The sequence below is a fragment of the Hypanus sabinus genome, chromosome 25 (genome assembly GCF_030144855.1).
Source record: "Hypanus sabinus isolate sHypSab1 chromosome 25, sHypSab1.hap1, whole genome shotgun sequence".
Classification (NCBI taxonomy): domain Eukaryota; kingdom Metazoa; phylum Chordata; class Chondrichthyes; order Myliobatiformes; family Dasyatidae; genus Hypanus; species Hypanus sabinus.
The window spans coordinates 2219563-2243444 of record NC_082730.1 but is presented as its reverse complement, the minus strand read 5'-3'; the positions used below and the strand labels follow the sequence as shown (position 1 = coordinate 2243444).

The following is a 23882-nucleotide window of genomic DNA, read 5'->3' as shown; positions in this document are numbered from 1 at the left end:
AAGTCTGTTCAGCGCTGAAGAGAGCAAACTTCACTAAGTAGTGAGCTGTACATTAGCTCGTCGGGCGCCCTCCTTCTTGACGTCTCGATCAAATCGCAAATATATTCTTAAAAAGTATACCCGACACATAGAACTCCGCGAATTCTAACTCGCCTGCTTGTGGACCGCGATCTCTGATTCGCCACCCTGTGCACAGCGATCTCTGATCTGATTCGCCACCCTGTGCACCGCGATCTCTGATTCGCCACCCTGTGCACCGCGATCTCTGATTCGCCACCCTGTGCACCGCAATCTCTGATTCGCCACCCTGTGCACCGCGATCTCTGATTCGCCTCCCTGTGCACCGCGATCTCTGATTCGCCACCCTGTGCACCGCAATCTCTGATTCGCCACCCTGTGCACCGCGATCTCTGATTCGCCTCCCTGTGCACCGCGATCTCTGATTCGCCACCCTGTGCACCGCGATCTCTGATTCGCCACCCTGTGCACCGCAATCTCTGATTCGCCACCCTGTGCACCGCGATCTCTGATTCGTCACTCTGTGTGCCGCGACCTCTGATTGGATGAAACCCCGCCTTGTTGAGCAGCCGCCTGATGCGGAGCTGCCGGATTGTTGGCCGGTGGTCACCGGGGTGACGGTGATCGGGAGGCGGCGCCATGCAGCTGGCGGCGACGCTTCTTCAGTTTGCGGTGTGGGCGGGTGAGGGGCTGGTTTGGGAATTGGGGTGTATTGCCCGTGATATTCCCCTCCGGTCTGTCCCTGTATCAGTTCCACTCACACCAGCCCTTCCCCACTCCGACCGCAACTTCATCCATCTCGCCCAGACTCACTGACCCCATTTACTCGGGACATCTTCCCTCCAATTTCCCAAAGCTTCTGGTGTCCCAGCCCCACACAACCCGCTTCTACCTTCCGCCCAAGATCCGCAAATCCAACTCTCCAACCTGGTTTTATTTTTAAATTCTGTATTTTCTTATTTATTTGCTTATTGCCTGAGTTGCATAGATGTTAACTGGCCCTTCCGACGTCAGTATGTGCAGCCCAGTTACAGCATTAACTTACTAACCCATATGTCTTTAGGAGTAACAGTGGGATACCTGAGGAAATCCATGCAGTCATGGGGAGAATGTGTAAACTTCTTTCAGAGAGCTGCTGGAACTGAATGGAAGTCACTGGTGCTGTAACTTATCTACTGTGATGGCATATTGTGCCATATTTTTGCCAGTTCAGTCCCTTCCTGCTTGCATCCATGCTCTCTGCCGTCCAGAGGGCAGTTTCCTCGTCCTACAATGGAATTAATATCCTTCCCCTCACCTGCCACATCCCTCATCCCTCTCCTCAGTCTCCCACTGCCTCCGCTACTTCATTCCCATCCTGTGAGCTTCCTGCATACCCTGCTCTGTCTTTGATCCATCCCTTTCCCTCCCCCTCTATCCCCATCCAGATGTGACTCAGGCTCGCTGGAAAGCCTCCCACGTGGTGAACACCACCATTGGACATTCGGTGACGTTGACACCCAACCTAAAAGCCCACCACCCTGAAATTGTTCAGTGGGGTTACCGCCGGCAGAGTGCAGACTCCACTGTCACCCTGTGCGAGAAGCTGGGCAACAGAAGCAGAGTTTGCCTCCCGCCCTTCGACACTCAAATGGAGATGCTGCCTGACTACGGGCTCCGGCTGTTCGCTGCCAAGCTGTCAGACAGTGGTCTGTACCGCGCGGTTGTGTGGTACATCTGGGATGAGATGATTCGCAGTGTCGTACAGCTGCAGGTTTATGGTGAGTGGTTCTTCGCTCCTCCTGTTGATCTGAAATGAAAAGGAGAGTGGGTGAGTAGGAAGCTGAAAACAAATTGTGAAACTTCTTTGGATATATAAAAAAAGTCAAAACTGAGTATTTTTTGGGGCTAAGGCAATAGATATTGTACTGGTGAATAAAGAGATGACAAAGGAATTCAGCACATCTACGGTGAATCTGCAGCTCGGAGAAATCACCATCATTCTCGGCTGTCTGAAGGTATTGGCCTTGCTGCTGCTGTCAAGCGTCTGTTTTTGTCTGACAACATTTGGAATTACTATTTTGCACAGGCACTATCCTCTGGAGTTGTACCTTAACCTTCAGTTCTGTGCGCCGCAGATCAGCAGGTACCCCTCGCTTTCCACCTTGATTGGGACATATATCGTCAGTCCTTCATCTCTCCCAAATATCCTTCAGAGACACTGACCAGTGTCTCTCAGTTCTTCACTCTTGGGATGATATCTATACAGTGACGGGTTTCTTTCAGTCCTTCTCTCTCGGGGATATCTGTACACTGACCAGTGTCTCTCAGGGGATATCTGTACACTTATGGGTGTCTTTCAGTCCCTCTCTCTCAGGGGATATCTGTACACTGACCAGTGTCTCTCAGTCCCTCTCTCTCAGGGGATATCTGTACACTGACCAGTGTCTCTCAGTCCCTCTCTCTCAGGGGGATATCTGTACACTGACTGGTGTCTCTCAGTCCCTCTCTCTCTGGGGGATATCTGTACACTGACCGGTGTCTCTCAGTCCCTCTCTCTCAGGGGATATCTGTACACTGACTGGTGTCTCTCAGTCCCTCTCTCTCAGGGGGATATCTGTACACTGACTGGTGTCTTTCAGTCCTTCTCTCTCAGGGGGATATCTGTACACTGACAGGTGTCTCTAAGTCTTTCTCTCTCAGGGGATATCTGTACACTGACCGGTGTCTCTCAGTCCCTCTCTCTCGGGGGATATCTGTACACTGACCAGTGTCTCTCAGTCCCTGTCTCGCAGGGGACATCTGTACACTGACCAGTGTCTCTCAGTCCCTCTCTCTCTGGGGATATCTGTACACTGAGAGATGTCTTTCAGTCCTTCTCTCTCACGTGGATATCTGTACATGACCGGTGTCTCTCAGTCCCTGTCTCTCAGGGATATCTGTAAACTGACCGGTGTCTCTCAGTCCCTTTCTCTCAGGGATATCTGTACACTGACCGGTGTCTCTCAGTCCCTCTCTCTCAGGGGATATCTGTACACTGACCGGTGTCTCTCAGTCCATCTCGTTCAGGAGGATATCTGAACACTGACCGTTGTCTCTCAGTCCCTCTCTCTCAGAGGATATCTGTACACTGACCGGTATCTCTCAGTCCCTCTCTCTCGGGGGATATGTGTACACTGACCTGTGTCTCTCAGTCCCTCTCTCTCAGGGGATATCTGTACACTGACCGGTGTCTCTCAGTCCCTCTCTCTCAGGGAGATATCTGTACACTGACCGGTGTCTCTAAGTCCCTCTCTCTCAGGGGAATATCTGTACACTGACCGGTGTCTCTCAGTCCCTCTCTCTCAGGTGGATATCTGTCCACTGACCGGTGTCTCTCAGTCCCTCTCTCTCTCAGGGGGATATCTGTACACTGACCGGTGTCTCTCAGTCCCTCTCAGGGAGATATCTATACACTGACCGGTGTCTCTCAGTCCCTCTCTCTCAGGGAGATATCTGTACACTGACCAGTGCATCTCAGTCCATCTCGTTCAGGCGGATATCTGTACACTGACCGGTGTCTCTCAGTCCCTCTCTCTCTGGGGATATCTGTACACTGACTGGTGTCTCTCAGTCCCTCTCTCTCAGAGGATATCTGTACACTGACCGGTGTCTCTCAGTCCCTCTCTCTCAGAGGATATCTGTACACTGACCGGTGTCTCTCTGTCCCTCTCTCTCAGGGATATCTGTACACTGACTGGTGTCTTTCAGTCCTTCTCTCTCAGGGGGATATCTGTACACTGACAGGTGTCTCTCAGTCTCTCTTTCGCAGGTGGATATCTGTACACCTACCGGTCTCTCTCAGGCCCTCTCTCTCGAGGGATATCTGTACACTGACCGGTGCATCTCAGTCCATTTCATTCAGGAGGATATCTGAACACTGACCAGTGTCTCTCAGTCCCTCTCTCTCAGGGGGATATCTGTACACTGATCGGTGTCTCTCAGTTCCTCTCTCACAGGGAATATCTGTACACTGACCGGTGTCTCTCAGTCCCTCTCTCTCAGGGGGATATCTGTACACTGACCGGTGTCTCTCAGTCCCTCTCTCTCAGGGGATATCTGTCCACTGACCGGTGTCTCTCAGTCCCTCTCTCTCAGGGGATATCTGTACACTGACCGGTGTCTCTCAGTCCCTCTCTCTCGGGGGATATCTGTACACTGACCAGTGTCTCTCAGTCCCTGTCTCGCAGGGGACATCTGTACACTGACCAGTGTCTCTCAGTCCCTCTCTCTCTGGGGATATCTGTACACTGAGAGATGTCTTTCAGTCCTTCTCTCTCACGTGGATATCTGTACATGACCGGTGTCTCTCAGTCCCTGTCTCTCAGGGATATCTGTAAACTGACCGGTGTCTCTCAGTCCCTTTCTCTCAGGGATATCTGTACACTGACCGGTGTCTCTCAGTCCCTCTCTCTCAGGGGATATCTGTACACTGACCGGTGTCTCTCAGTCCATCTCGTTCAGGAGGATATCTGAACACTGACCGTTGTCTCTCAGTCCCTCTCTCTCAGAGGATATCTGTACACTGACCGGTATCTCTCAGTCCCTCTCTCTCGGGGGATATGTGTACACTGACCTGTGTCTCTCAGTCCCTCTCTCTCAGGGGATATCTGTACACTGACCGGTGTCTCTAAGTCCCTCACTCTCAGGGGAATATCTGTACACTGACCGGTGTCTCTCAGTCCCTCTCTCTCAGGGAGATATCTGTACACTGACCGGTGTCTCTCAGTCCCTCTCTCTCAGGGGAATATCTGTACACTGACAGGTGTCGCTGAGTCTCTCTTTTGCAGGTGGATATCTGTACACTGACCGGTGTCTCTCAGTCCCTCTCTCTCAGGGAGATATCTGTACACTGACCGGTGTCTCTAAGTCCCTCTCTCTCAGGTGGATATCTGTCCACTGACCGGTGTCTCTCAGTCCCTCTCTCTCTCAGGGGGATATCTGTACACTGACCGGTGTCTCTCAGTCCCTCTCAGGGAGATATCTATACACTGACCGGTGTCTCTCAGTCCCTCTCTCTCAGGGAGATATCTGTACACTGACCAGTGCATCTCAGTCCATCTCGTTCAGGCGGATATCTGTACACTGACCGGTGTCTCTCAGTCCCTCTCTCTCTGGGGATATCTGTACACTGACTGGTGTCTCTCAGTCCCTCTCTCTCAGAGGATATCTGTACACTGACCGGTGTCTCTCAGTCCCTCTCTCTGAGGATATCTGTACACTGACCGGTGTCTCTCTGTCCCTCTCTCTCAGGGATATCTGTACACTGACTGGTGTCTTTCAGTCCTTCTCTCTCAGGGGGATATCTGTACACTGACAGGTGTCTCTCAGTCTCTCTTTCGCAGGTGGATATCTGTACACCTACCGGTCTCTCTCAGGCCCTCTCTCTCGAGGGATATCTGTACACTGACCGGTGCATCTCAGTCCATTTCATTCAGGAGGATATCTGAACACTGACCAGTGTCTCTCAGTCCCTCTCTCTCAGGGGGATATCTGTACACTGATCGGTGTCTCTCAGTTCCTCTCTCACAGGGAATATCTGTACACTGACCGGTGTCTCTCAGTCCCTCTCTCTCAGGGGGATATCTGTACACTGACCGGTGTCTCTCAGTCCCTCTCTCTCAGGGGATATCTGTACACTGACCAGTCTCCCCCTCTCTCTGGGGATACCGGTGCACTGACCAGAGTCTCACTCTCACATGTGTGCAGTGACGGGTGTATCTCATGCACTCTACTGGGAGGGGGGGATAATAGTTCACTAACAGGGCCTCTTTCCCTCTTGCTGACCCTCTGTGTTGTGCCTGCAGAGCCGGTGGGGAATATCTCAATCCTGGTGACCCGAGTGGAGGAGGACAAGGCCTGCCTGCTGCACTGCATGGTCAAGCGTGGCAGTGGGTTGCAATTTGTTTGGCAAGCTGCCGGCTGTGAACTCAACTCTGAGCAGCTGCACAACGTCAGCAACAAAGGCAGTTACACCATCGTCTCCATCAATGTTGTGGATGCCATCAGCCGCTTGCTGTACCGTTGCACTGTCTCTAACCCCATCAGTGAGCGGAGCATGGAGATCAATCTGAAGCAGGACTGTAGTCCAGGTTTGTCCCCGTTTAGGTGGTGGGGCGGGGCGGTCTGCTTGGGTCTGGCTCACTCTGATTGGGGGCGTGCAAAGTGGTGGTGGGGCATGTTTCACCCCTTCACTGTGTCTAGCCCCTTCTCGGGATGCCACTGCCTAACTGTTCTCACTCGAGTGGGACTGCTGGGATTTGACCTGGTCTCTCCCAAGATGGTCTTGATGAGCTTGGACCTGGTTCACCAGGAAAAGCTAACTCTGCTTGAGTTCGGCTCCAACTTATCCTGTGAATGTCGGGATTAGCCTTGGTTGGCCCACACTCATTACAGATGGTCAAGTTACCTGTTCCTCACCTTGAGATAGTCCAGGGCAGCCAGGGCTTGACCCTGTTTTCTTCCAAGTAATTTCTGTTGGCCAAAGTTTTGTTCTGATCAAGACGGTGACATGAGAGTCTTTTGATTCTGGAAATCTGGAGCAATGCATGCAAATTGCAGGATGAATTCAGCAGGTCAGGCAGCATCTCTATTGGGAAGTTACATGTTTCGGGCCAAGACCCTTCATCAGAACTAGAAAGAAAGAGGGAAGAAGCCAGAATAAATGTTGAGGATGGGGAGGGGGGGGAAGTGGAAGAGCCCAAGCTGGTGGATGATAGATGAATCGAGGTGGGGGTCGGGGGCAAAGGAATGATGTGAGAAGCTGGGAGGTGATAGGTGGAAGAGGCAGAAGGTTGATGAAAGAATCCGATGGGAAAGGAGAGTAAACTAGGGAATAAAAGGAAGGAGATGGGGAACCAGAGGGAGGAAGGTGTGGGTGATGGGTAGGCTGTGAGGGTGGGGGAGAGGAAAGAGGAGATAAAGGATCAAGGTGGATAAAGGAAAATGTCATGGGTTTGAACAGGGTCAGCAGTGGGCAGTGGAGAAATCAATGTTGATGCCATCAATTGGGTATATATTGTTCCTCTAATTTACAGCTTCTCTCAGTGTGGCAGTAGAGGAGGCTGTAGACATATGGGTCAATAGACAATAGACAATAGGTGCAGAAGTAGACCATTCGGCCCCTCGAGTCTGCACCGCCATTCTGAGATCATGGCTGATCATTCACTATCAATACCCAGTCCCTGCCTTGTCCCCATATCCCTTGATTCCCCTATCCATCAGATATCTATCCAGCTCCTTCCTTGAAAGCATCCAGAGAATTGGCCTCCACCGTCTTCCGAGGCAGTGCATTCCACACCTCCACAACTCTCTGGGAGAAGAAGCTCTTCCTCAACTCTGTTTTAAATAACTGACCTCTTATTCTCAATCCATGCCCTCTGGTACTGGACTCTCCCAACATCTGGAACATATTTCCTGCCTCAATCCTATCAAATCCTTTAATTATCTTAAACGTTTCAATCAGATCCCCTCTCAATCTCCTCAATTCCAGCGTGTACAAGCCCAATCTCTCCAATCTCTCTGCATAAGACAGCCCTGCCATCCCAGGAATCAACCTAGTGAATCTACGCTGCACTTCCTCAATTGCCAGAATGTCCTTCCTTAAACCTGGAGACCAAAACTGTACACAATATTCCAGGTGTGGTCTCACCAGGGCCCTGTACAAATTCAAAAGGACATCCTTGCTCTTGTATTCAATTCCCCTTGTAACAAAGGCCAACATTCCATTTGCCCTCTTCACTGCCTGTTGCACTTGCTCATTCACCTTCATTGACTGGTGAACTAGGACTCCTAGGTCTCTTTGCATTTCTCCCTTACCTAACTCTACACCGTTCAGACAATACTCTGCCCTCTTGTTCCTGCTTCCAAAGTGGATAACTTCACATTTATTCACATTGAATGACATCTGCCAAGTATCTGCCCACTCACTCAGCCTATCCAAGTCTCCCTGTATTCTCCTAACGTCCTCTTCGCATGTCACACTGCCACCCAGTTTAGTATCGTCAGCAAACTTGCTGATATAGTTTTCAATGCCCTCATCTAAATCATTGACATAAATCGTAAAGAGCTGTGGTCCCAATACAGAGCCCTGTGGTACCCCACTAGTCACCTCCAGCCAGTCCAAGAAACACCCATTCACTGCTACCCTTTGCTTTCATTGGGTAAATGGAGATAGGATTTAAAATGGCTGGTCACCAGGAAATCCTAGCTGTTAGAAGGGACTTTGAGTGTATTATCGCTGAAATCAGCCATTTTAATTTCCCTTCCCATTCCCAAAATGATATGGATGTCCACAGCTTCCTCTACTGCCATGTTGACCAGACACAAAATGGAGGAGCAACACCTTGTATTCTGTCTTGGTAGTCTTCAACCTGTTGGCTTGAACAGTGATTTATTTATAGTCATATAACCACTCCCATCTTGCCCCCCACCGCCTTTTTCCATTTTTCTCTCTGGCCAGTTTACCATTTCTCATTCCCCTTTCACACCCTCAGAATCTGCCCTTTACCCATACCTTCCTCCTGGTCTGGATCACTCATCATTTGACCCCACTCTCCACTGAGTCAGTCTGAGTTTACCTGCAGTTTTATCTCATTTAATTGGGGTTAATTAGCACATTCTCCCTCTGCTAAGTCTAGATCACACTGGGTTTGGTCCTAATCTTGCCCTTCTTAGTCCAGGTTGGCTTTGGTCTGGTTCTGCTTGCCCCATGTATTTATCTAGTCTGAATCAGCCTGGGCTTAGTCTATTCTCATCACTACTTAAGTCTAGTCCAGATGAAACTGAAACTGATTTAGGGTGAGAGGTCAAATAAGCTGACCCAGTCTAATCCAGGTAAGAATAGGGCCAAAGACACCCTAATCCAGTTATATCCAGGCTAACTCATCTACTAAGGTTATGATAGAGTTACAGGGGTTCAGTTAGGAGTGCCACTGTAGATCTGTTGCTGCACCACCCTGGAGACCCAGGCTGCTGTCTGTGTGGAGTTTGCCCATTGTCCCTGTAACTGCATGCATTTCCTCTGGATGCTCTGGTTTCCTCCCATGTTCCAATGATGTAAGGTTAGTAGCTTGTAAATGTTGCTTGCCTGCAGATAAGTAGTAGGGTCATAGAGTTCTACAGCATTGAAACAGGCTCTTTGATCCGACTCATCCATAAGATAGAATCAGGCCATTCAGCCTACTCAGTCTGCTCTGCCATTCCATCATGGCTGATTTATTATACCTCTCTACCCCATTTTCCTTCCTTCTCTCCAAAACCTTTGGCACCCTGACTAATCGAGAACCTATCAACCTCCATTTCAAATATACCCAATGACTTGATCTCCACAGGTGTCTCTGGTAATGGATTCCTCAGATTCACCACTTTCTGACTAAAGAAATTCCTCTTCATCTCTGTTCTAAATGGATATCCCTCTATTCTGAGTCTGTGCTGTGACTAAGATGACTATTTAAACTAGTCCCATCTGCTTGCATTTGGTCTAAATCCCTCTAAACGTTTCCTAGCCATGTATCTTTGTATGGATTTTTCTTGAACACTGTAATTGTAACTGCCTCTAACACTTCCTCTGACAGTAGGTTCCATATATCCACCGCGCTGTGTAGGAAAATCTTGCCCCTTATGTCTTCTTTAAGCTTTCTTCCCTCTCATTTTAAACCTGTACTCTCTTTTCCATGTGTGGCAGGGTGGAGATGCATCTCTACCAAAGGAGGTGTAAGGCACTCCTTCCCTCCACTGGCCTGCAGATCACCCTTTGGCAAGATTTAGCCCCCTACCCCCGAACAGGATCATATGAAGACATAGGAGCAGGTAGTGGATGGTCGAATGAGCAGCTGATGCCTATCACAAGTCTTGGTTATGCCATCACTCACGCCAGGCAGACAATCCTTTTTTTTTATTTTTTTAGATTGTGAGGACACTCAGTCCTCGTTTATTGTCATTTAGTAATGCATGCATTAAGAAATTATACAATGTTCCTCCAGTATGATATCACAGAAATACAAGACCGACCAGGACTAACTAACTAAAACCACATAATTATAACATATAGTTACAACAGTGCAAAGCAATGCTGTAATTTATAAGGGTAGGCCATGGATACGTAAAAGAAAGTCTCAAAGTCCTCGATAGCCCATTATCTCATGTAGACGGTAGAAGGAAGAAAAACTCTTCCTGCCATGAACCTCCAGCGCCGCAAAGCTTCCCGATGCAGCCTCTGGAAGCACCCGACCACAACCAACTCTGAGTCCGTCCAAAAAACTTCGAGCCTTCAACCAGCCCTCTGACACTGAGCACCAAGCACCATCTCTGCCGAGCACTTCAACCCCGGCCCCGGCTGCCAAGCAACAGGCAAAGCGAAGGATTTGGGGCCTTCCTCCCGGGGATTTCTCAATCGCACAGTAGCAGCGGCAGCAAAACAGGCATGTCAGAAGTTTCACTAGATGTTCCTCCGTGCTTCTCACGTCTGTCTCCATCAAATCAGGATTGTGTATGACCCCTACTCACAGATAACAGATATTCATTCCTGGAGTGGCCACATGCGCTGCCATCATGCCGCCATTTTCCCATCTCTGAAATGTATTGATAATGACTGGGGTTACCCATCTTGTAACGACTCTGCACAGAAGGCAATGACAAACCACTCGTTAGAAAAATTCACCTCATAGTCACGAGATCATAATTGCCCATGTCATAAAACACAGCACATAATGATGATGATGACCCTCTTTTCTGCTCTAGGAAAAAGACCATGACTATCTACACAGTCTATGGCCATTGTGATTTTATAGACCTTGATAAGATCACCCCTCAAACTCCAAGGGAAACAGCTCCAGCCTAAACAGTCTCTCCTTAATACTGAAGCCTTGGAGTCCAGGCAACACCCTTGTGAGTCTTTTCTGCAACCTCTCCAACTTAATCACATCATTCCTATAGTGAACACAGCTCTACACAATACCCATTTGCAGTCTCAGCAACATCTTGCACAGCTGTAACATGACATCCCAACTCTTGTTCTCAGTGGTACAGCTAATGAAGGCAAGTATTCCATACTCTCTTCACCACCCTCTTTAGTATATTGCAACTTCCAGTGAACTATGCACTTGTAAAACTACGTCTCTCAGTTCAGCAACCCTTCCCAGGGTTCTGCCATTCACTATGTATGTATCACCCTGGTTTTAATTTCTCAAGATGCATCTCTTAACACTTTTCCAAGTTAAATTCCATCTGCTAGTCCTTTGCCCATTTTTTCCAGTTGTTCTAATTCCCATTGCAACCTTTGATTAACGATACTAATCTCTGATAGGGTAAAACTGGTGTGACTATGGGCATGAGTTATACACAAGGTTATCTGGTCAATGAGTGAATAGTAATGCCTAAAGAGCGAGAGACGAAAAAATGTAGTACAGGAATTATTCAAAATTCCAAATTCCCATTCCTTCAAAATCCAATTTTTTGAGCACTGGCGTGATGTCACCAAAGGAGAATTCCAGAAGGATGGTTTCCAGGTGATGTGCAGTCCTCTGAGCACTGCAGACAGTTCTGAGAAGTGACCTCACATAGGTAATGGACCAAAATTAATGAAAACACTGCATAAAGCGAAAAATGAAGATCACAATCGTGTATTAAAAGAGTGGATTCATCAGTGTCAGTGTGAACATATGCTGCTTAACAGTATGTTGATCATGAAACAAGCAAAGATCTATCACGATAAACTGAAAATTGAAGGTAATTATGATCGCTCCACAGGTAATTAGCAAAAAAAAATTAAGAAAAGGTACAGCATTAAATTTTTTAAAGATTTAAAATATTTTAAAGATAAATCATCTGCTGAGTATGAAGCAGCAAAGAAATTCATTGGCAAGTTCGCAAAGAACCTTGCTGATGAAAATCTAACAAGTCTACAATGCTGCTTGTTTTTATATCTTACATAAAACCTAAAAAAACAGAATTACAAATAGTGTACTATAACCTTTTAATCAAAGCACTGCATCACAGGTTTCTTGTTTCATTGTTTCTTGTTGTTCAACAGCTGATTAAGTATTCTCCTGATGCTGCTGTGCTGCTTCTGTTACCCTGCATACATTATGTTTTCTTTATAAATGATATGTAATAATTCTTAGTGTAAAGTTCATATGTGTGATGATTAAGTGTAAGATGTAGACTGCTCATCGGTAGTACTTAAATTCAGAGTCAGAAATGATGGTGATCCCAAACTCTCTGACTATATACAGGTGCCCCCCCACTTTACCAATGTTCGCTTTACGCCACTTCACGTTTACAAAAGACCTACATTAGTAACCTGTTTTCACATTACAAAGAGAATTTCTGCTTTTACAAAAATTTTTCCCATATAAGTTAATGGTTCTTCGCTTTACACCATTTCGGCTTAAGAAAGGTTTCATAGGAAGGCTGTACCTTTTTAAAAAGGGGGACACCTGTATTCCAAAATCCCCAAAAAGATCTGAAACACTTCCTGCCCTAAGCATATCGGATACGAGATGCTCACCCCGTAGTTGTAAAATACAGAGCAAGAATACATGTCAGCAGATCTGTCATGTGGTTGCATCCTAACCTGAAATGTAACCAGCCTCTGCGGATACTGCTTAACCTATTGGGTTAACCCCATGCACCCCTCATACAATCTCTTCTCCCTCCTGCCGTCTGGGAAAAGGCTCCGAAGCATTCAGGCTCTCACAACCAGACTATGTAACAGTTTCTTCCCCCAAGCTGTCAGACTCAATACCCAGAGCCTGGACTGACACCTTGCCCTATTGTCCTGGTTATGATTTATTGTAATGCCTACATCTGTGCACTTTACGCAGTCCTGTGTAGGTTTGTAGTCTAGTGTAGCTTTCTCTGTATTTTTTTTTACGTAGTTCAGTCTAGTTTTTGTACTGTCATGTAACACCATGGTCCTGAAAAACATTGTCTCATTTTTACTATGCACTGTACCAGGAGTTATGGTCGAAATGACAATAAAAAGTGACTTGACTTGACTTATGCTCTCCAGCTTCATCATCTGCAGTCTCTTGTGTCTTCAGCCTAGGTTTGATCTCTTTCTCACCAGGATAGTGTGAGTCGGTCTTGGGAATATGTAATGACTAGAGGAATGCTACACACTGGGTGAATGAAGGACACTTTGTGTTTTATATTCCAGAGTTTGATACGAAGTCTTTACCTATCTGGGCCTTGGTAGTGATTGGAATTTTTGGCTTTATCCTGATAGTCTTACTGATTCTTTGCTGCTTCTTAAACTGGTGCAGAGACGTGAGATGGTTCTTTCGTAGCAGACGAGGTGAGTGTCCTGAGGTCTCAGTTTATCAGCTGTGAATTCCCTCCTCCTTCATGCTACATCCCCATTAATTCTCACTTCTATCTCTCTCTCTCACTGAGGTTTCCTCTAATACACTGCTTCGTAATCTATGGTTTGCAGTTCCTCTGAATTCTGTCACCTCCCAATTCCATGATGTGTTGTGTCGCAACTCTGTATCTCAGTCTCAGTGTATATTGTTCACAATTGCACAGTATCACACTCTGTATCTTCTGTTATATCTTTTCTGTATTAAGCTCCACATTCTGCTTGCATTGTGTTCTGTTGTGTGCTCTGTGTACTTTGTGCTCCCTCGTACCTCACTCGGAAGTACTTTACTTGCCATTCTGTATTACACTGCATCTCTTTTTACTTAGGATCCAAGAGTGACCCTTCCACTCGGGTTCTGAAGTGACTGCTGTTAACCATAGAACACTACAGCACTGTACAGGTCCTTCAGCCCTCCATGTTGTGCTGACCCATATAATCCTTAAAAAAAAAGTACTAAACCCACACTACCCCATAACCCTCCATTTTTCTTTCATTTATGTGCCTGTCCAAGAGGCTCTTAAATACCCCTAATGTTTTAGCCTCCACCACCATCCCTGGCAAGTCATTCCAGGCACTCACAACCCTCTGTGTAAAAAAAAAAAAAAAAAAAAAAAAAAAAAAAACTTACCCCTGATGTCTCCCCAAAACTTCCCTCCCTTAATTTGGTACATATGCCCTCTGGTGTTTGCTATTGGTGCCCTCGGAAATGGGTACTGACTATCCACCCTATCTATACTTCTCATAATCTATCAAGACCTCTATCAAGTCCCCTCTCATTCTTCTACACTCCAAAGAGAAAAGTCCCAGCTCTGCTAACCTTGCTTCATATGACTTGTTCTCCAAACCAGGCAACATTCTGGTAAATCTCCTCTGCACCCTCTCCATAGCTTCCACATCCTTCCTATAATGAGGTGACCTAAATTGAACACAATACGGAACCTTTTCCACAGACAGGCAGGGAAGTGGCTGACAGAATAGGAAGATTGAGTGAGGTGGGGTTAAGACCTAAAAAATGTTATTAGCATAAAACCTGCTTGAAGAATTGAGGAGATTCAACAGTAGTTATTGGGGAAAGGATTGATGCAAATCTTAATGTCAACAGTTCCTTTCCCTCCACAGATACTGAGTTCCTCTAGAGCATTTTGTTTTTTTTCTTTCTCCAGATTACAGCACCTGCAGTCTCGTATCTGTGCAGGGAATCTGGGTGCTCCCCATACACAATACTGAGGTTCCCAATCCCATCCTGAGCGTTCCCTCTACACTTGGAGCAGCCATGGAGCTGGAGCAGTGGGGATGTTATGTTTCTTTATGGAGACTTTGAGTATATCCTCGAGTTACTTCCTCTATCAGCCCAGTGATCTCTTCCCATGATAGAGCTGGGAACAGAGAATGTGTGTTAGAGGAACCTGGCATTACATTGTTTGTCCGATGGGACAGGGTGTAACAGGGGCCTCTATGCTGGGGATGTCAGACTGACATAGATCACTGATATTGGTTCAATGATCCTTCCAGTGGATTGGGAAAGGTTTGTGGGGACAATGCTGCTGATTACATCTCTCCAGTAGCTTGCGGTGCCTGTCAGGATGGCAGGCTTCACTGCTGCCCAGTAACTGTGACTTGTGCCAGGACCAAGGTTCTGACTCTCAAGCATCCCATGATCAACTGAGGCTATGCTGATGCATCGAAGCTGGTGATGAAAGTCACCATCAATGTTCTCTTTCAACAAAAGGTAGATTCTGAGCAGTTTACCATTTCCCACCGTCTCACCTTGGATCTGTTGTGTAGTGGTGACAAGTGGTTGAATGTTGAGTGTGGGCCCATCCTCTTGCACTTCAGTGAATAAGCAGATGATGCTTGAAGCTTGGTCTCTGAGTACACACAAACACAAGCAATATCTGCACACTGAAGATATTGAGGTCAGGCTGGCTTTGATCCTGGAGTGGTCACCATGCCTTGAATCAGTTCCTATGAATTCTGAAGAGGCAGTTTAAGGAGCTAAGATGTGGCATTGTAGCAAGAAGCAGGGAGGTAATGTTAGGGTGGAAATACAGGCTTGTTTGACACTGATCTTCACTGAGATGGCACCTGTCTTGCACCCATTGAGAGTGGAACTTGCATGTTCTTAGGAAGCAAGCATCAGATGGAGATGAAATCCTGTGGGCAGATGAATTTTGGAAGAGCTGTTTTCCAACCCCTCCTGGTTATTGGAGTCAAGGCTTTGGGAGCCGTCACACAATGAAGGCCATGCTCAATGTAGATGTGAATGCATGCAATACACAGTCATTTTTAAAAAAAACTTCTGGAGGAACTCAGCTGGACAGACAGCATCAATGGTGGCTGTTGACATTATGGTTGAAACCTTTCATCTGGACCTGGACACTGGTTCAGGGAGCTCCTCTTAGACCACTGGGTAGAGGAACCTGGGACTTACCTGTGGGAGACAACAGGGGGTTACTACTGTCAGATCTCTCTGTTGTTGCATCTCAATTTGTGACTGCTGCACCTGTATCTAACTCTGTCTCATTCTGTACTTTGCTCCAATCCCAAATCTCAGAGGCACACACTTGCGTAGGTACTCAAACCACATGGCTGGAATGTTGATACACATTCCTGCACTCCCCGTGGAATTGCAAATATAAAAAGCATTCATGCGCACATATGCCCATAGAAACACACAGATCACTAATTTCTCATGTCTCTATTCCCCGCATTGATTAAAGTTTTTCCTTGGGAGCTTGAGTCCATGGTGTATGTGAGTATATAAGATCAGGTGTGTCTGAATGTGGATTCATTGGGTCAAGTGAAGTTCATTGTAGAAAGAAAAATGGCATGTAAGGTCAGGCAAACACACAGCATATAAATTTACATTAATTCAACAAGATGATGACAAAAAAAACACACAAAAGAAGACATCAAAGGGGAAAACCATAAACGGACAATTCCATAATTTTGCAAGACATGGTTGGTAGTGTTGATGTGGAGGTAAGGTGATGGTTATGCAGGTCAGTTCAAGAACGTGAAGTTGGTAGGAAAGCAACACACAAAATGCTGGAGGAATTAAGCATCTATGGAAGTGAGAAAACGGTTGACATTTCTGGCCGAGATCCTTCTTCAGGACATTCGACCCAAAATGCTGAGTGTTTACCCTTTTCCATAGACACTGCCTGGCCTTCGGACATTGTGTGTATATATGAGAGAGAGATTGAATGCACACACTCACTGTGTGAGTGAAGAACCTGTGATCATCGTGAGTGAGTGTGAGGGAGGGACAGAGAATGAATGCACACACTGAGTGGAGAGCCTGTGATCATTGTGTGTGTGTGTGTGTGTGTGATCACCCTGCGACTGCAGTTTTGCTCCAGTGCCTCACGTGTACCTTTTCACATCCTCAGAATGGTTCAGTCCGCCAGTCACCCAGTATCCTGTTTTTGGCTTCGTCATTCCACCGCCTGCTGAAAATCCAGAAAGGTGAGAGGGCTGTGTACTGTCCTTTGGCAGGTAGAGTGTGAGGTGGGTGGAGAGGGTAGTCTACACATTACTGCATTGGACCTGATATGGCGTCTCAGGGAAAATTAGCCAGACCACTCTGACTTTTCAATGTTTCGGTAATGTGTGAAGCTTCATTCTGCCTTCTTCAAGAAACACAGGGTTTGAGAGAAGCCATTCATCTCCTCTCAAGCATTTTATACAGGGGTAGAGGAAGCCCTTCATATGAACAAGAGGATGTTATTGTCCTCATGCCATTCCACCTCCAGTGAGATCTTTGCACCTTTTCCCCATGCTACTAAATCATTTATTTTTTTAGCGACAGAAAGCTGGGATTTATATGAACTAGTCAGTGTGGACGATAGGAGTCAGTAGTGAAGAGTCCATGCCTTAATGGTGTTTATGATCTGGACATGGAGCACAGAGTATTTTTCCAGACTCTGTTGATAATCCTAAATTTAGGATAGCAAACAGTACTGATGATTCCAGCCAGCTGGGACAGCTCACAGTTGCACTGCAATAATGAGACAGGTGGAATTTGTAAGACTGAGGGGAAATTGCTTCAGCCGGTAGGGAGTTCAGTCCATCAGAGACCGTGGGGCCTCAATTGCTGAGGGATTTCAGGACAGAGGTCACTATTTTTGACTATTTAGGGAATTAAGGTGTGTGTGGAAGTAGGAGAAGAGGGATTAAATGGAGGAGCGGGAGCAAGGGTTTGAATGTTATAATCCTGTTCCTATCTCTCATGTTCTTATCAAAGTGACAGGGCAGGTCAGGCAAATTATTGTGGAATCCTATTAGACCATGAGTTTATAAGCTTGGTCAGGAATACAAGACCAAGATAGTTAGGGTGAGCATTTATAAACCAGCTGTAGCCTTGTGTCCATCCTGAGATCCACCTTTTGGAAAAGATGTAAGATCATTTAAGAGAGAGTTGTGGTAGGTTTTCTTAACATGCTTCGAGAGATAAGGGACTGCCAATGTGAGTTTAAGAAATGGAATCAGAAGGCCATTCAGCCCCTTGATCTTGCTGTCCCATTCACTAATATCACAACTGATCTATTGCCTTCAGCCCCATCTTCTGCAGTTAACCCACATCCCTCAATATCCAAAAAACAAGCAATCTCTATACTGAATCTCCTTAGCAAATGAGCCCTCATGGCCTCTGGGGGAGATAATTCCAAAGACTCTGTCATCTCTGTCATGAATAACTTATCCCTCATTCTGTGATCTGGGCACCCCAGCCAGGGGAACACCACATGCGGGTTCTTGTATCAATTAAGTACAGGGAAACACCACATGCAGGTTCTCATTGAAATCACACACTATCCAGAACTTGGAGACAAGACAGATGCTTGAAATCTGGATGCACACACAAAATACTGGAGGAAGTCATCAGATCAGGCTGCATCCATAGTGGAGAACAGATAGTTGATGTTTTGGGCCAAGACACTTCATCAGGCCTTGCTATCTTTGAAACAGAATGTTTTGTTCTCAGCAGGGGCCTTACCTTTGTTCCTCTTGCACCCATACATCAACAAATTCCACACCCACCATGACTTGAGTCCATCTTCTGTTGCTTCCATCACAGGCCTACTTATTTGTCTGGAATCCTCCCCATCCCCAATGATCTCTTCTCTTGCCTTAGGCCATTCTCTCCTCAGGTTATCCTCCTCTTAGACACCCCTTTCTGGCCTCTTCCAGCCCTGGATCTTTTCATCTCCAACTCACAACAGGATGTTAAATATCTCAGCTTTATCAATTCCCTCACCCCCTCTGAATGCATGCTCCACTCTTTCCATGCTACTCCCAACCTCACCATCAAACCCACAGAAAACCCAACATCTTTAGTGAGGAACAATGAGATTAGATACTATGGAGGAGGAAATCTCCAAAGGTGAGGCAATAGCCTGATGAGTCCTGATGAAGGGTTTCATCTCAAAATATAGACTGTTTATTCCTCACCATAGATTCTGCTTGACCTGCTAAAATCTTTCAGCATTTTGTGTTGATCTTTAACTTGGAATTCAACTCAGCCTCAGGGGTAAACCATTTTGGACTGTGATGAAGAGGAATTTTATCACTCAGGAGTATTGAACCTTAGGAATGCAATGCCTAGAAGACTGAAGTGACTTAGTCGTTGCACTTGAAACGGATCTATGGATTTTTGCATATTCAGAGGAACAAATGATACGAGAATAGTGCAGGAAAATGTGTGGGAGAAGATCAGCCATGATTCTGATGAATACCAAAACTCACTTTTCAATTAATATATGGACTTGAGATCACTGGGACTAAATCCTGGAACTTCATCCCAGTAATACTGTGGGAGCACTTTCACCAGAAGGACTGCTCAGAAAATTAGCTCACCCAGGGGATTGGGGGGAATGGTATCAAGGGCAGACAGGATAGGAAATAAATGCTGAGCAGAGTTTTTATACTCTGGAGGAACTGAGCAGTTCCAGCAGCATCTATGGAAATGAATAAACAGTCGACGATTCAGGCCGAGATCCTTGGGTTTGAAGCACTGAATATTTATTCATTTCCATAGATGATGCCTGGCCTGCTGAGTTCTTCCGGCATTTTGTATGTGTTGCTCTGGACTTTAAGCATCTGCATAAACTCTTGTGATAATGAAATGCTGACATGAGCACAATGGGTCATCTCAACGCCAGATCTCAGCAACAGGCATCGAGACCTTGCATGCCCTGTGTTGAGAGAGGCTCTCCCAGTCAGATCCATCCTGCATGCCTAGAGACTGTGTGATGTCTTTGAGATGATTATAGTGGGGATGAGACTGTTGATCTCCTTCTTGCAGACTGCATTTGCAAGAAGGGTGTGGAAAAAGATGCAAGGGCTTGTGTCACAGTTCATCCCAAGCATCTTTGATCTATGGGATGATCCAAGGGATACGCACTGAGATGGACATCAAGTGCAGCTGGTAGATCATCTCAGAGAAAACGCCCTTTGGATCCATCTGAAACTTGTCCTGCCAGCACATTTCAGGCTGCAGGAATTCATGCTGAAGAACGCACTGAAGCTTGATGTAGCCATTGCAAGGTGGCCATGAGTGGGAACAGTCCTTTTGGTTTAATAGAGCAGTATTTAACACATTGTCTATGAATGTAAGATTGAAAGGGCAATGTATGGTTTAATCTTGTAAATATATTTATTATGAATAAAATTTAATTTGATATATAAAATATAAACAAAACTGCTGGACAATGATAGCGCCAAGGATACCCCCCAAAAAGTGAATGAATTTTTCACCATTTGTTGAGATCACTTGGTGTATCTGAGGAGTATAGGCCCTGTCTGCTTTATCACTCCTCATCTGTGCATTCACAGGTTTGTCTGTGCTGAGGTAACCTCACCACTGTCTTGTCTACACTGCCCATCCATCTTGAATGTACCTCATGGAGTCCATCTTAAAACAAGTTCTCTTCTCTGCTTCTTCCTTAGTGGGTGAGCATTCCCGAAACGCTGCTTATGCACACCTTGCTCAGCCGAGCTCCTGGGACTACAGCAATCCCCTTACCAGTCCCAACCCCCGTTCTATGATTGACACAACTGAGGATGAGCTGGGCATCAGTTGAGTGCACTCAATTTACTTCCAAGGTGCCGCTCATATGCTTGGTTTGAATTTGCTGCATTGTTTCTCCAGTAAACAGCATTTTTTCAACTCATATTGAGTGTCTTGACTCAGAAGGGATGTTCGGGAAGGGAGGGGTCATGCCACACTGCTGTTCTGGGCACTACGTACCTGCATTTTGTGATGAGAAATCACAAAATCACAACTCTGATGAGTGGATAAGAAACATAACACCCAGCCTCTCTGCTGGGGACCTACAGACTATGATACCAGCTGATTTAGTATGGGAATCTTTGGTGAATTCAGAATTAGAGAGCAGGGCCTGTGGTTGGATAGAAGTTTTATCTGGGATTATTTGTGAGACCATGTTCAGATTAAAGACTAGTGTCTTGGGATGGGGTGTGGTCGGGATTCATGGTCTAAGGTTGAATGTCTTGAGCTGGACTGGAGACATACTGTGGGATTTAGGAGCGAGAGTCCAGAGTTGATAGGAGTCAAGTCTGGAATTAGGGGTCTAAATCTAGGATGGAGTATCTGCTGGAGTGGGGCCATCTGCAGTTGAGGATCACAGTCTGTGGTACATATGTGAATTAGAGGTAGGGACCAGAGTATGATTGTGTATTAGAGTTTGGATCATTCATGATTTAGGAATGGGAATCACAGTCTAGTATTAGGGATCAGAGAATGATTCAGGAACTGGGATAAAGAATAAAAGACAAAAGTCTGGGGTTAGTGATTGGGGTTGTGTCAGGATGTTAAACTTTCGGTCAGTTTCTTGGATTCAGGGTCATATTTACGGATTAAAGATCAGCATATCCAGATGAAGCATCGAGGGTGACTAATATTCTGACAGGCAGGTTTGCTAGAGTTATTGGAGAGGTTTAAACTTAGTTGGCGGGGGGGGGGGGGTGTAGGGACTGGAGTGATAGAGGATGAGGCAGGTGGTATACAAGTAGATGCAATGTGTAGTTTAGAAAGGGATAAGAATTTACTGTAACATGGCAAAATTGAAAAAGATGATGAATACAGGACTGAAGGTGCTATATTTGAATGCATGTAGTTTACGGAATAAAGTAGATAATCTTGTAGCGCAGTTAGAAATTGGCAGGTATACTGTTGTGGACATCATAGAAACTTAGAAAATAGATGCAGGAGTACGCCATTCAGCCCTTCGAGCCTGCACCGCCATTCAGTATGATCATGGCTGATCATCCAACTCAGAACCCTGTACCTGCTTTCTCTCCATACCCCCTGATCCCTTTAGTCACAAGGGCCATATCTAACTTCCTCTTAAATATGGCCAATGAACCAGCCTCAACTGTTACCTGTGGCAGAGAATTCCACAGATTCACCACTCTCTGTGTGAAGAAGTTTTTCCTCATCTCAGTCTTAAAAGGCTTCCCCTTTATCCTTAAACTGTGACCCCTCGTTCTGGACTTCCCCAACATCAGCATCACTGAATCATATCTGAAAGAAGGCCATAGTTGGGAGCTCAGCATAGATATTGTAACAATGGGGTAGGCAGAAAGGGTGCAATGGTTCCGTTAATAATAAATCAAGTCCTTAGGAAAAGGTACCTATTGAACCGAAGATATAGAATCCTTGTCGGTAGAGTTAAGAAACCCCAATGGGAGTTATATACTGGCCTCCGAACAGTAGCCAGGATGTGCGATAATAAAAGACAATGTCATAATAGTCATGAGGGATTTCACTATGCAGATAGATTGGGAAAATCAGGTTGGTTGGATCCCAAGAGAATGGATTTGTAGATTGCCTATGAGATGGTTTTTAGAGCAGCTTGCGGTTGAGCCACTCAGGATAAAGGCAATTCTGGATTGGATGTTACGTAATGAAACCAATTTGCTTAGGGAGCTTAAATAAAGGAAGATGCAGGATAGATACATCCCAAAGATGAAGTATTCTAAATGGAGGATGAGACTACCATGGAAGTCAAAGAAAGGATGAAAGCAAAAGAGAGGGCATATACAGTACTGTTCAAAAGTGTTAGTCATGTGCAGTATATATAGCTAATGTAAGTGCCTAAGATTTTTGCACAATGCTGTAGCAATTTTAAGTATTACACTGTATTGCTGCCACAAAAAACATCATGACATATGTGAATAATGATAACCCTGATTCTTGTCTGAGGGTGGGAAGGGAGAGGGAATTCATGGTTGGGAGAGGAAGGGAGTAGGAAGCACCAGAGATGCATTCTGTAATGATTAATCAACCAATTGTTTGGAACCAAGTAACCTTGCCTTGTGTCTCAGGGCTGTGTGTGTGTCTGCACCTGTACCAACTCCGGCCTTAGCACTCCTTCACTGCCACCTATCCCATACCCTTCCTGTGGCACTCCACACTTGCCATTCCTTTGCTGCCACCATATTTACAAACACACTTTGTGCTTCACATTGACAAATACAGTACCGTGCAAAAGCCTTGAGCATATGTGTCTAGCTAGGGAGCCTATACATGTGCCTAAGACTTTTGTACAGTACTGTAATATAGCACAAACTAGTAGGGAGCTAGAAGAATGCAAAGCTTTTAAAACACAATAAAAAACAAAAAAAACAATAAGAGGAAAGAGTAAATATGAAAGTAAGCTAGACAATAATATTGTGATGCTCGAGGGGGGGCATGATCAACAACCTGCCCTGCATCTCTAATGGCTAGTACTGTTTATTGTTCTTCTGTTAAAATGCTTTTGTGGGATTATGGTGGGAAGTTCCAGTTCATTTGTTGTTACATTTTAGCTTGATTTATACAGTCATTTGTTTGTCTTTTTGAGGGTCATTCTAATTGTAACCGGGGTGTGTGATGGTCACCTCCTCATCTGTATGCGACTGGTTGGGTTCTCTCTCCGGATCACGGTGCCTGGTCTGTTTTGTGTTTATCACAATAAAACAATTGTTGAATTAATGAGCCTCCTTGTCTGTCATTGTGAACCAAATGCACACCACGTACTAAAACAGGAAACAATTTTTTTTCAGGTATATGAAGTGTAGAAGATTCAAAGTGTATTTATTATCAATTAATGTATAAATTATACAACCTTGAGATTTGTTTGCTTAACAGGCAGCCACAAAGCACGGAACCCGAAAGAGCTCATTTTTTTTAAAAAGACCAAACCCAAGTGAACACAGAGAAAGAGCAAAAAAAAACAAATCATGCAAACAGTAGAAGCGAGTAACAACATCATTCCAAACTAAGTTGAGTCCTTAGATACAAATCTCTGGAGCAGCTTGGAATAGGCCCAAACTTTTGGCATTTAGTTTATCATATTAGTGGGGCAATTTGCCACAAAGTTCGCAGACACAAAGCACAGTAGCTGGGGTCATTCACACAGCCTTAGAGTAGCAGAGAGAGGAGCCCCTCCCTAGACTATGTGGGCTGGCATTTAAATTA

At 45.7% G+C, this 23882-nt stretch overlaps 1 protein-coding gene across 1 annotated transcript; it reads left to right on the top strand.

Moving 5' to 3' along the window:
* Window positions 1–589: 589 nt before the first annotated feature.
* On the top strand, window positions 590–23390 carry LOC132380934 (natural killer cell receptor 2B4-like). Its single transcript, XM_059949904.1, has 6 exons — window positions 590–700; window positions 1446–1778; window positions 5844–6128; window positions 13196–13333; window positions 16792–16867; window positions 20348–23390. The coding sequence occupies exons 1-6, from the start codon at window positions 658–660 to the stop codon at window positions 20352–20354; spliced, it is 882 nt and encodes a 293-aa protein (XP_059805887.1). The 5' UTR covers window positions 590–657; the 3' UTR covers window positions 20355–23390.
* The last annotated feature ends 492 nt before the right edge of the window (window positions 23391–23882 follow it).